General features: G+C 45.4%; 1 protein-coding gene across 1 annotated transcript in view; it reads left to right on the top strand.

Moving 5' to 3' along the window:
* The first annotated feature begins 1,057 nt into the window (after window positions 1-1,057).
* Window positions 1,058-15,187, top strand: part of C2H14orf132 (chromosome 2 C14orf132 homolog) — a 43,661-nt gene continuing 29,531 nt past the window's right edge. Inside the window, exon 1 of the mRNA XM_030002575.1 lies at window positions 1,058-1,125. Within this exon, the coding sequence (XP_029858435.1) occupies window positions 1,099-1,125 (27 nt within the window). The 5' untranslated portion in view covers window positions 1,058-1,098. The remainder of the gene's footprint in view (window positions 1,126-15,187) is intronic.

Here is a 15,187-nt window from a genome sequence, read left to right as displayed (position 1 = left end):
AAAAAATTCACTGAATTTTCATGCGAAGTGATAACAGCATCTATGAGATACAGGGGAAAGCATAAGAAAAGGAGCAAAATATGTTTATGGTGAATTGTTGAACGGCAAATTCTGGGGACGAGGAGGAGAGAGAAGTTGCAAATAAAGTTGTAACAGCTAAGCCACAAACAGGTGTAAGAATAAGCTGTCGGAAGGTCTTTTCAGCTGCGGTGAGAGAAGGAGCTGGTCGAGTATCTCAAAAAAAGGCCGACGGATTTGCAAGCTGGGCAAGAAAAGCACGTGTGTGGCCGCCACGTACGTATCTCGGAGGGTTTGTATGATGCAGAGGACCTGCACACGCAGCGGAAGCTGAGCTACACCTGCTCCTCAGGATGTTAATTATTTATCCCTTTGCTCTTCAGCACTCGCCCATCACCGGCTCCCGACCTGCGCGACCCGGTCTGGGGCCTCCCCTCCCGCTGCCGCGACCACGAGCTCCTTCTGCCTGAGCATCCAGGCTTGCCTACTGCCGGTGGGCTACCAAGCACGACGCGGGGGGGGCTGTGGAGCCCTTCGACGCGAGCTCCAGCCCCTGTTCGCCTCAGGGAACCGAAAAGCTTTGTTTCAGCTCGGGCCAGCCCCGGCCCGGGGGCGATCCCAGGCCGCTCTGGCCCCTGAGGGCGATGCCGGCCGGCAGGCAGAGCGGTGCCGGGGCGGCGCGGGCGAGGGGCCGTCCCGCAGGCGCCGCCGGACGGCGCGGACCGCCCGCTCCCCGCGGCGGCAGCCGCGGCTCCCCGGCCCCTCGGCCCCCCGCCCCGCGGGGCGGACCCAGGCCCAGCCCAGCGCGGGGGCCGGGTCGCCTCCCGCCGCCGCCAGCCCCCGCCCCCCTTACGGTCCGCCCGCCTTTCCGCTCCTTTCCTTGTCCTTCCTCTCCGTCCTCCGTCCTTCTCTTAGCTGTTTTTCCTTTTTCTTCTCCGCTTCCTCTCCTCTCCCGCCTCTTCTGTTTCTTCTTCGCCCTCTCCTCTCCCCCTCTCCCCTCCCTCCCCCTTCCTCCTCCTCTTCTTCCTGCTTCCTCCTCCTCACCCCGCCAGCTCCGCCGGCAGCTCCAGCGGCAGCACCATGGACCTCTCCTTCATGGCCGCGCAGGTAGGGCGCGCCGACGGGACGGGACGGGGCGGCGGCGGCGGCGGGGCGCGCATCCCCTCCTCTCGTTTTGCGCTCCTGTCCTCCCCGCTCCTAAGTTGGCGCGTCGGCAGACCCGGGCGGCGCCGCCGCGGCGTGGGGAGGGGGCGAGGGCGGAAAGAAGAGGAGAGCCGGGGGAAACCCGACCCGCTAGAACGGGCGGCGCGGCGTCAGGAGGAGTTGCCGGGCGCAGCTCGGGGCGAAGCACCTGTTGGCGCCGGGCCCCGGGGCGCCAGCCCGGCCGCTGCCCGCTCGCCCCGGCTGTCCGGCTGGCTTTCCGTGCTGCGGTCGCACCGCCGCCGGGCCGGGGAGGCCCGCGGGAGGCAGCGTCTCCCCTTCTTCCTGCGAGGGCGGGCGGTGAATAGAAGTCGGAGACCTGCTTTTTCGGTTCTTCTCCTCCCTTCCGTACCGCGTGTGTACGTGCATCTGTGTCTTTGTAAGTGTGTCTTTGCACACGGAATCTGGCTCGGCGTAGATAGAAATACTCTTCTATTTGCATGAACAAATTGTTTCAATTGCAGCTAAGTTCTGGATCTCAGCTCGAGGCATGATCACGGGTATCCGTGTTCAGGGTGCTGATGCTTAATATACTGAGAAGTATGTAATGGCTATAAGCCACCCAAAGCCAAAAATCATCTTGGTGAATCCCAGTGGATTAGGTTTTTAAACAGTCAAACAGCGCTATGCTTCAGAAAAAAGTCACACTTACTGAACATCCATTTCATATTTTCCAGGATAATTTCTTCTGTTCCTGTAGATACCTAACTGTATGTACGTAATTGGGTTTTTTCAAGAACGATTTGGATCCATGTCTGAGCTTTTGCCAAAAAATGTCACCCACTGCTTAGAGGTGGAGTAAGGGCCGGGGAGGCCTTTCCACACTGTTGCTGCCTGAGCACTGACTTCAGCTGGAGGTGGTTGGTGGAAACAAAATCTGACCCTTGCTGCATTGTTCTGTTTCACTAATGCAATGGCTGTTTTGTCGTGTTCCCTTCCTAAAGTCCGCTTCTGAGGGCGGGTCAGGCTCTGCCTTTCTGAAGGTGGCAGTGGGCTGTCCAAGAATCTCTTCCATTTGGAGGTATTTCTAAGAAGAATTTTTTTTTTAAGGAAAACCGCAATGGGGAGGAGGAAAGCATCATTTCTACCCATTTGAGGTCTTCCTGGGAACTGGAGTATTCGAAGGAAATTTTGTATGTGTCAAATCATTTTCCTACGGTCCTCAGCACAATCAGTGAGCTCCCTGTGACCATCTTTTGTTCCCTAAGCACTGGGCTGAAGTGGGATGCCCCTGTTGCACAGAAGCAGAGGTGCAGCACAGCGGCAGGTGGCGTGTGCTGAAGGTGGGACTAGGGCTGCCCTTTCCCCTTCTATGCTCTCCCTTATCCTTGCTGTCCCATATTCCACATATCTTCTACCCTAATTCTGTGCATTGGAAGAGTCACAAAGATGAGTGCTTTAGTCTTTTCAGAAAAGTTCCCTGTACAAATATGTCTTATACTTACTAAGGTTACTAATGCAACAATTTACAGTGAATTACGTGCTTTTCTTCCTGATCCTCTGGGATTGGTTTATTATTTTCCTTTGTCACAGCAAGTGACAAAGAGTAATTTTTTTCAGTGTTATTTTGGTGAATTTGGGGAATCTGACTTCCTTGGGCAACATCTTTTTAAGGAAGACAAGTATGTATATTAAAACCCCGCAGCAGGGAAAGCTACCTGTGGAGCGAGGTTCGCCCTCGCCAACATGAGTGCAGATCTTCTGTCCCTGAGGCAGAAGAGGTAGAAGCCTTCACTGCGTTTCCCCCGCCCCGTCCCTCTCTGGACACCATTCAGCAGCATGGGGATAGGGACAAGCTGCAAGAATACTGGGGTGCAGTTACACACAATCCTTCCTGTGGCCCAGTACGCCCTGGGAAGAAAGGATGGACTACCTTGGAGCTGTCTCTGCCAGGAAGCCCTTTGGGTGGTGAGGGGAAGGCGGGAGGCAGTCGGGGCTCCTGGGTGTCTCTCCCAGCAGGGGCATGGGGCTCACTGGGTCTGCACAGCACCTGTTTCACGGGGCACATGGGGGAGTCCTCCGGGGGGTATTTGTGTAATTAACCTTTTATGAGCTGTAGGAGAGGATTTCTTGGGCTCCTCTTCTACTGAAGGAAATGAATCCAGTTGTTCGGTCACTGTGTACAGCGGATGCTACGCTTACCTCTGTTAGTCCCCTGTCACAGGAGTCTTGTACCTTTCTTTCTGAACCGGGCAACCCTTTCCATTCCTGTCACCACAGTGGCATTTAACCCCCAGAGTGTCACTCCTCTAATTTAGGTATTGCTTTATTTTCCCTGCTATATCTTTTTGTCTCTTTTTTGAATCATCTCTGTGGCATCTCTAGTGGTGTGGTCCATTGAGATGACTTTCAATAAGGGGTATGTGAGAACAGAAGAGAATTATTGACCTGCACTCCCTGCTCATAACTGCTTTTAAAGATGCTCTGCTATCGCTCTCATTAACATCCTTGTGACCTACAATGGAGATTGCATTTTACCTGATGAATACCAGGTACATTAATACTTTATATGAAAATAGGTAATGCCTAAACTGAGATGCTTGATGGCATAAAAGCAATGGTTACCTCTCAAGTTAATTTAGTTTCTACAGGATACTGTAGACTATTTATGTTCCTATAAGTTGCTTTTGTGTATTATTCTTACCACACCTTTGCACTGCTCATCGTGGACCCAGGTTGGCTTTGCTAGATGTCTTGTGAGACACAGCAGATGATCTGTACCTTAGAGCCCCTCTGACGCATGCACAAGAGACAGAAGGTGTGTGCAAGTTATGTTAACACTTTCCACCTCAGTGATACTGTAGTGTATTATGGTGGCTTAGAATCTGGCCTCCTCTAAAGTGCACAAGGTGAAAGTGTAAGGCCAGGTAATGCAATAGTTAACAGTGTCTTTGAAGTAGTGTTTTGGTGCATTTGCTAAAATGTTCAGTGGGTGAGAGTTTGCACATCTGGATAACTGTATTGGTATGTTCACCTCTTCAGACACCTGAATACGAGGAACCCTACTTTTCTAGAAGCATTGGGGATACAAAACTACACGAATAAACCGCAGCTTTCATGTTCACCACCTCCCCTCCTTTTTAAGATGTCTGTGAGATGGTTTGTGCCTTGGAGGCCCTGAAACCATTTCATGTGCCAGCAGAAAGATAAATGAAACACCCCCTTGAATGATATATTTGATGCTATAGAAAGGAGAACAGGAGATTGTCAGGTAGTAATGCTAACAAATCTGTGCAGTGTAGATACAGCATGAGGATTTAGATGCCCAGCTTAAGCAACCACATCTGAACGTCTCAGCTGTAGTACATTGATTAGCTATGTTATGAAGAACAGCTTTTGACCATAACAATTAAATCCGTTGTTAAAGTAAACCTTTTTTCATCTGTGTGTTCATCAGTAGTCAGTCGTGCAGGCTTGGGTGTCCTCTGTTCTGCGGGTGCTCTAATTGATTTTGGTTAAGGTCAGTTTTGCTAATAAGCATGACTTGCACCTAGTCAAAGCCAATTAGCTAGTACTTTTTTTCATTTTAAATCCATATTTTAATTAAAGTAATCCCGTACACCTCAAGATGCTATGCCAAAGATGTTCAGCCACTGCTGAGCTGTATGACTGGCTCATTTGTGTGTGTTGTTCAGTGATTTCAGAGTGCTCTTGTAGTCTAGGTAACCTCAGAAATAGCCTCTTCTTATAGCTAGAGACTTTTGCTTCCAGCGTAAAAGCCTGGGTTTGGGGGGGTGTGGGGCACTGGGTCCAAGCTAAGAGCACGTGGTGCTTTTCAGCAGGGGTCAGGGGTTTGCTGTCAGACGGCCAGTGGTGAGCTGCCCCCCTCCCCGCTTCTGACACACTAAAATTAATATCCATTTAACAACCAGCTGAAGCGTTTCTGATGGAAAAAACTGTAACAATGAAAATCGCATCTGGATTAATGGGAGCAGGGTTGAAACGTGTATTCAACTTGAAAAAATAGAGGCGCATAGTGGGGAAAAACTGGAAGCTAGAGAAGAAAAAAATGATGTCGTGGTCTTCAGTATGATACAAATCGATATGAACTGAACAGCACCTGCAGTCATAATGCCAGTTATGTGTTTTTCAAGATTTATGTTTGCAATTTAACTTTTCCTTAAGTGATTTCTGTAATTTTTGTTTCGTATTGAAAATGAGGCATGGATTTCTTTAATTTGCAATATTTTTATGGTCGGGGATATCTCCATACAGTAAAAATACTATTTTAATTGTCAGATAAATGATCTTTTCTTCTTTTACATATAGAACAGGGAAATGCTAGTAAGAACCTTGGGACCACAGCCATTTCCGTGGGGTTTTTTTGGTCTCAGTCATATATAATTTACGTATGAATTATCTGTTGATTCTCCATGTTCAAAAGCTCTTTGTAAACAACTTCTGAGGATTTGAAATACAATAAGTTGAATTCTTTGTGTTTAGTTTCAATGATTAAAAGTTGTATTTTTGTAATCTTAAATTTCTATTGTAGTGCTGAGGATTTTTTTTTAATTAAAAAACCCCCATGACATGCTTCAGGAGCTAGAGAAACAAATGAACAAGATCGGTACAGAAAGTAAAACCATTTAAATACTAAAGATGATTTAAATTTCATTGGTTTTGTGTTCTGTATTACTCTTCCAGGATTTCAGGTCTGATCAGTGATCATTCAAGTCACTTTGAGCCTTTCATTGCATTGCCAGTAGTTCAGGTCACTTTCCCCAAAGGACGATGGTGGTCTTTGGTGTACCTTGAAAAAACCCTATAGCTACCTGTAACTGTGTCAGAATAACAAGTCCAAGGCTGCCATGCCTCCACATGAAACATATGTTATTGAGCTATGTAACTTCTGGAAAGCACTGGAATACACAGAGTAAACTGAGTTCATTTAGGACATGTTCGACTTAATACTCATATTTTCGAGAAGACACGGACTGCCCATGTCTATGCTGCAAAGCTGGTGTGGGCACAAAGGGTGTGCTTGGCATTTTTGGACACCCAGCCACCTTAACAGAGATGCTGCAGTTCCAGAAGTTCCAGACATAGGTGCAGTATCCTTTAATTCCTTTCTAATGAGATTTCTGCATGCTAGAGGATGCACAATTAGGATCCGCTGTACTCTGCTGTATCAGCACAGAGGAACCAGAGTGCACGATAATCCTGCTTCTGTTTTCCCAGGTTTTGTTTATGTATTCTCCATCTCAGGGGTCAAGAGGGATTCAAAGCCTTTATTAGCTGTGTGCTCTTTCTACAGCAAGGTAATCTGAAGGTATTAGAAACAAGAGGTTTTAGATTTTTGGTTTTGGTAGGTTATTCCCACCTGCTCAAAACAGAATCCAGGCTACTTGCTCAATGTGAGCTTGTGTGAGTGCCTGTGTGTACCATATATGTGCCGAGAAAGCTGAATTCACTGCCTGCCTCCAGAGAGAGACAGACCTTTTGGTCATGTTTGTACTTGGAGAATCTATGCATGACAGTGCTGAATGGGGTGGTCGTTTGGAAGCTTTGACATTGCTGGTAAGCTTACAACTGATTTGTTCTACTTTTTTTCTTTAAAAAGTGTGATTGCCAAAAAATAAGCTCTTAAACAAACCACATGGAGAATCAAGATTTAAAGATGCATGAACCTCTCCTTGTCGAAAGCTGCCTTGATTATAATCTAAGACCTAAGACAAAACTTTTTTGATCCATCACATCCAACGTTAATAATGTTAGCGAGGAGGATGTAGGCATTCTCTTACATGACCAGTTCAGTGCTCACTTATGTACAGCATAACAGGGCACTGACCATTATTCTACCAGCTTAGCTTTCTTCCAAAGGTTGAAAGTCATTTTCTCCGGCATCCTTTGATTCCTTCAGAATGTCTTGACCTATAATAATTAGAATCAAAGCATCAGGAAGCTGAAAGAGCATATCTGACTTTAACTAAGGATGCCTCAGATGCTCAAAGTTCAGGCTTAAGTCCTGATGCCTCGCTGTGGTATGGCACAGCCACAGGGACCAGCTGCGTAATCCAGATGTTGCCGAAATCCTGTTCTGTGTGCAGAAATCAGTGGTGTCCTCATCCAGGATGTTGCCAGCAGTTGAGGGGAGAATCATTTTCTGGAGAAGTCTTTCTGCTAGGTGCTTGGTGAAACTGCATTAGATTTTTATTAGGGAGGGGAACACAAGGAATCCCTGCACTTTTCTTACCACTGCAGTAACACTGCAGGCCGCATTTCCAAGTCTCGTATGGCAGAAATTTCTGTTCCAGCAAAGCTTTTGAAAATTCTGCAGAGATTTGGGCACACTGGTTTTATAAAGTGTTGTTACTGCACTTTGGAGGAGGCTGTTGTTCCAGGACTGTGTTTGTAATTGCTGTCAAAGATGCTAAAAGCAGTGATTCCAATCCAGCAAAACACTTTAAGCACTTACTGCACTTGGAGCACATGTATATTGTTGCAGTAACATCAGCAGGACTGTCCACTTGCTTAAAATGAAATATCTCAAAGCCTGGCACAGATGGGGCGAGACTGCTTTGCAATTCATAGGAAAATGTCCTAGAAGAGCAAGAGGAAACCTACTATTGGTCATATTATTAATCCAGGGAAGGCTGAGACTATGTGTTTTGGAGTGACTGTATTTCCATCAATTAATAGCATCACCAATTTCTCATAGGAGCTGCTGAATGTTAGAAGAGGAGGATGTGGTAGGAGGGGGGTGGTAGGGAAGGGAGAGTAGGATGTGGCTCACGTGATGCATGTGTTTGTGAAGTCTAGTTCTGTGCACCCTTGCACAGGGAAGGTTAGAAGATACTGGAAATAATTTCTTTGTGTCTCGTGCTGATTAACTGTGAGACTAATTCTGTGAAGTGCTTTTTTTTTTTTACTCAATTATGTGATTTTCAGCAGATATAGGCTAAAGAGTTCACAAAGGGACCAGATCACACATATTTCCATCTTTGTTGAATGTGGAAAGGAGGTTTTTAAGATGACTGCAAATGGACACATTCACATGCTTTACAAAGATAAAGTGGGAGCCTTTCACAGCACAGTTGATAGCAGCAACAGCTGGGGTCCTGTTGTACACAGAAAATAGCTACAAATGGCAGGTAAGAGGAATGAAGACTGAAGCAGCATTATATTCGTGCCAAACATCTTGCTTGTTCAGGTGCCTGGTATTTCTTTAGCAGTAAGAGCCCAGGACTGTTGTATACTGAGCAGTAATGCTCTTGGCAGACTTGATGAGAACTGAGTTGCTGGGTAGCAACTGGGTAGCCCAGTGGTACTGGGTTGTTTTGGGTTTTTTTAAAGCTTGTTTTTGCCTAATCTAGGCTGATTTTCTCAATTCGTCGATGAGTTGTAAACATGGAGGTGGAGGTCCTGTTTTAAGTTTTGTTTGAAATGGGATGGATGCTGGCCATTAGGAAGCTAGTTTCACCACTTTCCTAACCTTATTCCCATACCGGGCAAAAGCCAAAAAACTCCAAATGATTCGAAGGATTGCATGGGACTTAGTAAAGCAGCGTGATGCTTTGGTGACTGTTGGTACACCATCAAATTAAATCCTTGATCAAAGAAAACATTAGAGCATTCAAATGAAGTGCAGTGATGTGGAAAGAAGAAAATTAGAACAGCAACCCAAGTAAATTCAGCAGTGACCAGCTCTGTTAGCTTGGTACGTCTGTCTGCTGGGACTTACTTTCCTTGAAGGTATTTTCTGTCATGAATTGCACTGTCTGCCTAAGCCGGTGAGGTCTGTTGGAGTCCTCTGTCTGTTGTTTCGGCAGGCTTCTTGGTTTGATGAGTGTAGTATCCTAAACGGGATTAATGTTAACCCCTTCCACTGTTCACAGGGGGGATGATTTTTAAAGGTGTCTTTTGAAGTAGTGATGGCTCTCTGTTGTGGTTTTAAGCAATTTTTTCCAGCGGATACATGCTCAAGTGTGAAAGGAAGGTCCTTGAAAATTGGTTGTAACCTGATGATAGTCATGTCACCCATCAGTGGCTTGATCTACTTTTTGTGGATACATCAGAAGTTGCTCCATTTCCATGGAGTAGCAGCAGGATAAACGCAGTGGACGCTTTTGGCAAACATGATCCTGACATTGCATATGCAAGTGGTTAGCACTTTGGAACAAAAAGGGTCAAAATGAAGTGTGTGAACAACTGGCCATCTATTTTGAAGGTGCTGAGTGGCCAGGGTGTGCTCTCCTGTCCTCTCTGGTGCTGCAGTGAACAATACCTGTCCCTCCATTGAGTACTGAATAGGAGAAAAACCCATGGCCAGCTGTGATGCCAAGACCAGGAGCGCTGGTCACTTGTTGAATGTATGCTCTGCAGCTTTGGAAGGATTACAGGGAGCAGAGGCAACACAGGGTGGAAGATCTCTCCCTGCAAATATGACCATGTGGCGTGTACATGACAGCCAGAACTGATGCCGTTAGTGGTAGTCACTACCCACCCTTTCTCTCGCTGGCTCGCACACCCACACAGTGCTTTCAGGTCTGTCTCACAGCACCGGCTGTTTGAAGTGACACGTAGTCTTAGGCTGAATCTTCAGTCTTTCTGTTCTGAAAGCTGAATTCCACACTCCTTGTAGCTGCCAGAACCAAAACCTGCCAAGCAGCAGCTAATTAGAAAACATTAATGTTAACAGTCACTTCAGAAAAGCTCAGCACCTCTTTGCAGCAAGCTGTTGCATACAGGGCCAATTTCTTTTGTTTTGCAAAGAGATTATCTCCAGTTTGGAAATGTTTTAAAAAATAATTAAAAAGAAAGCTTTTAACCTCAGCTGGTTCTGTTTGTTGCAGTTTTGCTTGTAAGCCTTTCAAATGTTAGGAAAAGGGGAACAGTCTAGGAGTGAGCCCTGCATGGCTAAAACAAAACCAAACTTCCATCGACTTCCACTGTGGCTTTTTTTTTCCTGCCAAAACAACTGGATGAACATTTGCAAGATGCGGGAAGGTGTGTTGGGTTCTGCGACTGATAAAAGCTACCAGCCCCACAGAGTCGCTACATGGAAGGAGAAAGGACAACCATGTTGCTTCAGCTGATGCATGTTGAGGTGTATATTCAGAGAGAAAAAGTAACAGTCGAACTGATGAGGAAGCAAAAGTATTAAATGTAAAGTTTTAAAGGACTTCTGAAAGTGCAGCTGAACCCAAGGATTTGGAGCAGCTGATCACACTTAAATTCTCTCAGCCCCCAATTAAGTGTATGCTTAAAGTATGTGAGTAATCCTCTGAACCACACCTCTGTTTAAATGAATTATATAATTAAGTGCCTTGATAATCTGCAATAAGTGACAAAGCATTTTGAGGTATCCTAATTCCTTTTCTTTAAAAGTGAGCTCCACTTGAAACAAGTTGGATTACTGCTTTTGTCTTTCTGCCTTACCCTCCTTGATGTACCATGTAAGTTTTTATGGACTTTTTTCAGTGGTTGTCTCCCCCCAACTTTTCTCTTGTATGTACTTATAAACTGTTTTCCTTCCAACTCAGGTATGCTGTCCTTTTTGGGTATCTTCTTTCTACGCCTCTTGTATCCTTCATCCTTACCTTTTGTAAACTATTTCAGCAGCTGTTATTGCACCAGCTCAAGTCCAAATCCTACAGAGATTTAAGCTTAGATCTGGAAGAAGGGGGCCAAAGAGCAAACATTTCTTCTGTTTGGGGACAGGAGATGCAGGTGGAACAGAGCAGCAAACTAAAATGCTACAGTTGCTGAAGGTGTAAGCGGCACAGCAGAAACTTTCTCAGTTGTCTTACTAAAGACAGAAGCATGTTAGTATGTCTGCATAGTCTTTACTGGGCTGCAGGTTAGTGAAAATTGAGTGGCGCTAGATGTAGAATCTAAACCCCCAGGACTGGAAATGTCACCCTCTCTGCCCTGTTTCATGTTTTGGTTGTTCTCCAGCTGGAGCAGAGCAGTTTACAACCTCAATCTGAAAGTTCTGAATTCTCTTGTCTAGATGAGGAGCCCAGCAGTCACTTGGGAGAAAAATACTGAAAATGCATTCACAAACACTCCTCTCTCTTTGTCTGTCCCGTGATATCCCCCCCGAGATCTGGAGGAAAACTGTATCGAATACGTGGTTATTAACGTTAAGGCATGGCAAATGGTTGTTGTCCTGTAATAGGATCCAGGCTGTGAAATGGTTCATTCTGTGTTGGTCTCTGAGCCATCTGATTGAGCATGCTGTGAAACTGTGCAGATGGGTAAGGCGGTGAAATCCTGCACTAATTTGTTGTCAGGGTGGCAGATGTTTTATTCTCCTGGTGTGTTCTCTGGCATTTCTCACGGACATGAAACAGAAGCAGAAGAAATTGAATTGCTGTGCTCGCTCTCCCTTGTTCTCCAAGGTAGTTTTGTAACTCGTTTCTCCTGTAATCTTATGAAGTGTGAGAAGAGGTATGTACCTCCTGACTTCTTACAACTGTGCTTTATGCTTCCACAGGTAACCTTCTTTACCCATCCAGCTGTAGTTTTCAGCATGGGTGGATTTCACGGTGCATCTCTTGCTTATCGCTTTAGTGTACTTAATACCCTTAACGGTGCTTTAAAGATGAGCATTTGGATGAGTAAATAAACAATCCTGCCTCTAAAATACTTGTCTCCTGACCTCTGGTCTGGGCAGTACATAACTGGCAGAAAAGGAGGGTATGGAGAAGGCAGAAGACAACATGCTGATGTAAGCTGCTGTCTAGGCTGCCATGATAGCAAGCCCTTGCTGTTCCTTAAAGCCTTTGGGTGCCACCGTATGCCACAGGGAATGCTAAGGAAGTGAAGGGAAATGAGAGACAGCTAGCAAAGGTAGTTTTGGACAAACTCTGATGTCTTCCTTGAGCATGCAGCATGGTATGATTTGAATTGATGTAGTGAATGCTGGCCAGCTCCTGGGAGCCAGCTCATTGTTTCTAGAACTGTTGGCTTTGGAAATGGCAAAGCCAACAGTTATTAAAAGTCTTAAATTCAGTTCTAGAAGAGAATAAATGGAATTAGGAGGGTCTCTTCTGAAATGAAAGTTGGTCTTGTCTTGCCAACCTGATCTTTGCCATTAGAAAACTAACCATATAGTTTATGCTATAAGCTTAGCCTTGCCTAAGCAAGAGTATAAATTCACTGATACAAACAGATTCAATAATTTCTTAGTGTTAGCTTTTCTAATTAAAAAAAAAAAAGTATTCCGTACCTTGTACAGCACATAGGCTATGAGGGTAGTTCAGCTGGACTCTACCACATCCATGGTATCTTTTTTACAGAAATATGTAACATTTAGGGTATGGGTGCATCTCCATACTTATACTAGAGATCTCTGGAATCCTACAATATAAGTAGTGGCTGGGCATATACTGTCAATTTGGGTGAGACATGACTGAGACATTGCATCCAAACACTGGGATCGTCTGTGGTGCCTGCACTCTGTCCTGCAGGGCTGTGGCATGACCAGGCGGGAGAGGACTGTAGCTGCAAGCTGCTGCGTGTCCAGGCTGGGCCAGCATGGGCATGCACGCTTGGGGTGGCAACCAAAGACAGTATGGCTGTGTCTGTCACCTATGGGTGGCTCCAGGCTACTGCTGTATTTCAGTGGTGTTGTCCAACTGCTACATCCAGCAGTGACTTACCACTTACTCGGTTCAACTTTTAATGTGATCTTCATTCTCATAAACTTCAAAGCTTCTTATGAACAGTGTAAAGTTTCACCTGCAAATAAAAGATATGGAGAGGGAGGCAGGATTTCCCTGTGATGCTATGGAGGAGATGAGGGTCTTGGTGAGAATTGACTCCCAATTTGGCGCTTCCTCAGTGGGGAAGCTTAAACTGGCCATGAGTTGCAGAGGCAAATCAGCAAATCCTTCTTACGCTGCGTGTGCACAGTCAGGTGGCCCAGTGGGTAATATTCGCAGCATCCCTTGAGTTCTTCTGGATATTGATGAAAGTTTTTTTACACCTTTAAGCTTACAGCGTTGCCTTTTGGTACTGGATTCATGACTATCAAGCTCTGAGATTTTATTTTATTTTTTTAACTATGATGTCATTTCCTTCAAAATGAATCTAGCAGGTGATCTTATTGAAGTTTGGAAAACTAGGACTGTCAGACTCTGTACCACTTCAATAAAGCTGGACCAGGTGGCAGAATAGGGTGTGCTTTTCCCCCAAAAATGAGCAGCATCTCTGAGTGCTGATTTTGACAGAAACCCCAGTGTTGGTTTAAGAGTGATACAGCTCATGTATAACTCTTTGCCTGAGGATCTTGCTATGCTCCTGTCAGTCCTAGTGGCCATCTCGTTCCTGCCTGTCTCGCAGGAGGAGTAGAGCAGTGACAACAGAGGAGATGCTGCAGCTGTCACACCTATTTACAGCTTCTCAGTCACTTGAGGTGAGAATAAACAAACACAGTATTCATGCAGTTGCATGGCTAGCAATTTATTTTTAAAATCAGTCACTTGAAAAATACCAAGGCACAAGTAAACAGCTCTGTCAGCACTTTCTGTGTGGTCTGCAACCTAGTGCTTGACCTGAGGGGTTCCCTCTGTTTCTGTTAATTTAATATAAGAGTTAAGGTAAAGGTCGCATCCTTACCCAGTGAAAGCATATGTTTCTCCTCTGAGTAAAGTTGTACTGAGATGGGGTGTGGCTCTCTAAATGCAGGAACATACTGATTCTTGTCTGCTGCTGCCATTTCATTCCCTGATTTTATTACCCGCTCTGCAGTGATGAGTAATTATCTTGCATGTAAGCAAGTGATATTTACTGTAAAAAAGGCTGAGTGAATTCATAGTTGAAAAAATGTTTAAAGAAATAACAATTAGAGCTTGCTTTCCTGTTTTGTTTGAAAACACTGAGGGGGAAAAAAATTGAAAATATAAACATTTTCTCTTTGCTAGCCAAGAAACAAATGCTTGAGCTCATATCTTCCAGCATTGCATCCCCAGAAATGTGGGCATGAAAGTGGTTGTATTTAGTCACTAAATCTTTAATAAAGTCAAACAATGGCTGACAGTAGACCATTTGTAAACAAAGCAGTAAGTCAGGAAAGTTGACAGGATTAAAATCTGTGGTCTGATTTTGGGGCTGAAGTGGGGCAATCCCAGATAAACAGAAGGAGGACGAGCCCCTAATAACCCACACAGACACAGTATTTGGGGACATGGATGTTGCATTCTGGTTGTCCTTCTATCTCTGCTTTCCTGTTCCTCAAAGCTACAGAGGGGACCGCACAGAACAAGCATCTCGTGGCAGGAGCTGTATTTTTGGCTTGGAGATGAGAGCAATCATCCCTTGAGTGTAGCAGATTGGTTACATGGTCAGATCATTGGTAATTGCCCCTTAGCAGCTGGCTCTTGGAGATGTACTCCAGTACAGTGGCTGCTACAAAGGCTGCGGTCGGTGTTCCTAACTGGGACTTACTGGTCCCTTAGGATCTCACCTATCGGTCTGTTTCTGAAGTATGTAGGAAACAGCGTGACTGTGTGTACTTCCAAACTTAACATGGAGAGCATTTTCAGGGACATGACCTCAGAGCTGTAATGAACTGTCTTGTGCTTCTTTGTTCTCATTTTGGGAGGCTTCATCTCTGCTGCTGCCACCTTGCTTTAACATGCTGATTAACACCTAATTCCTGAGTGACAGCAGCACGTGGTAGTGCTCGAATATCTCTGCCACCATTTGACCCTCTATTGTCATGGCTCTGTGTGATGGTACTGTTCCTTTCCTGCCCGCCTCATCAGCTAGTACCAAATAAGTTGGGTGTTTGTCACTTAGAACTGTTAAGGCATGTATTTATTCAGTAACGCGTCTCATGTAGGATCCTGTGCATGGATGTGGTACCTCCTGTTGTTATTCCCAGTGGTTCATCAATAGCAAGCTCTGCATTTCCCTGGAGGCACCAGATTGTAGCTTCCAAAACACAGCAGTCTGCGTGTTTGGGCTTTTTCTTCTCCCACTCACATTCTTCCTCCTGTTTTTCTAAATAATCATAAAGCAG

Source organism: Aquila chrysaetos, chromosome 2, assembly GCF_900496995.4.
Source record: "Aquila chrysaetos chrysaetos chromosome 2, bAquChr1.4, whole genome shotgun sequence".
Taxonomy (NCBI): domain Eukaryota; kingdom Metazoa; phylum Chordata; class Aves; order Accipitriformes; family Accipitridae; genus Aquila; species Aquila chrysaetos.
Note: the sequence above shows the minus strand (reverse complement) of the source record. Positions and strands in the feature narration are given on the sequence as shown.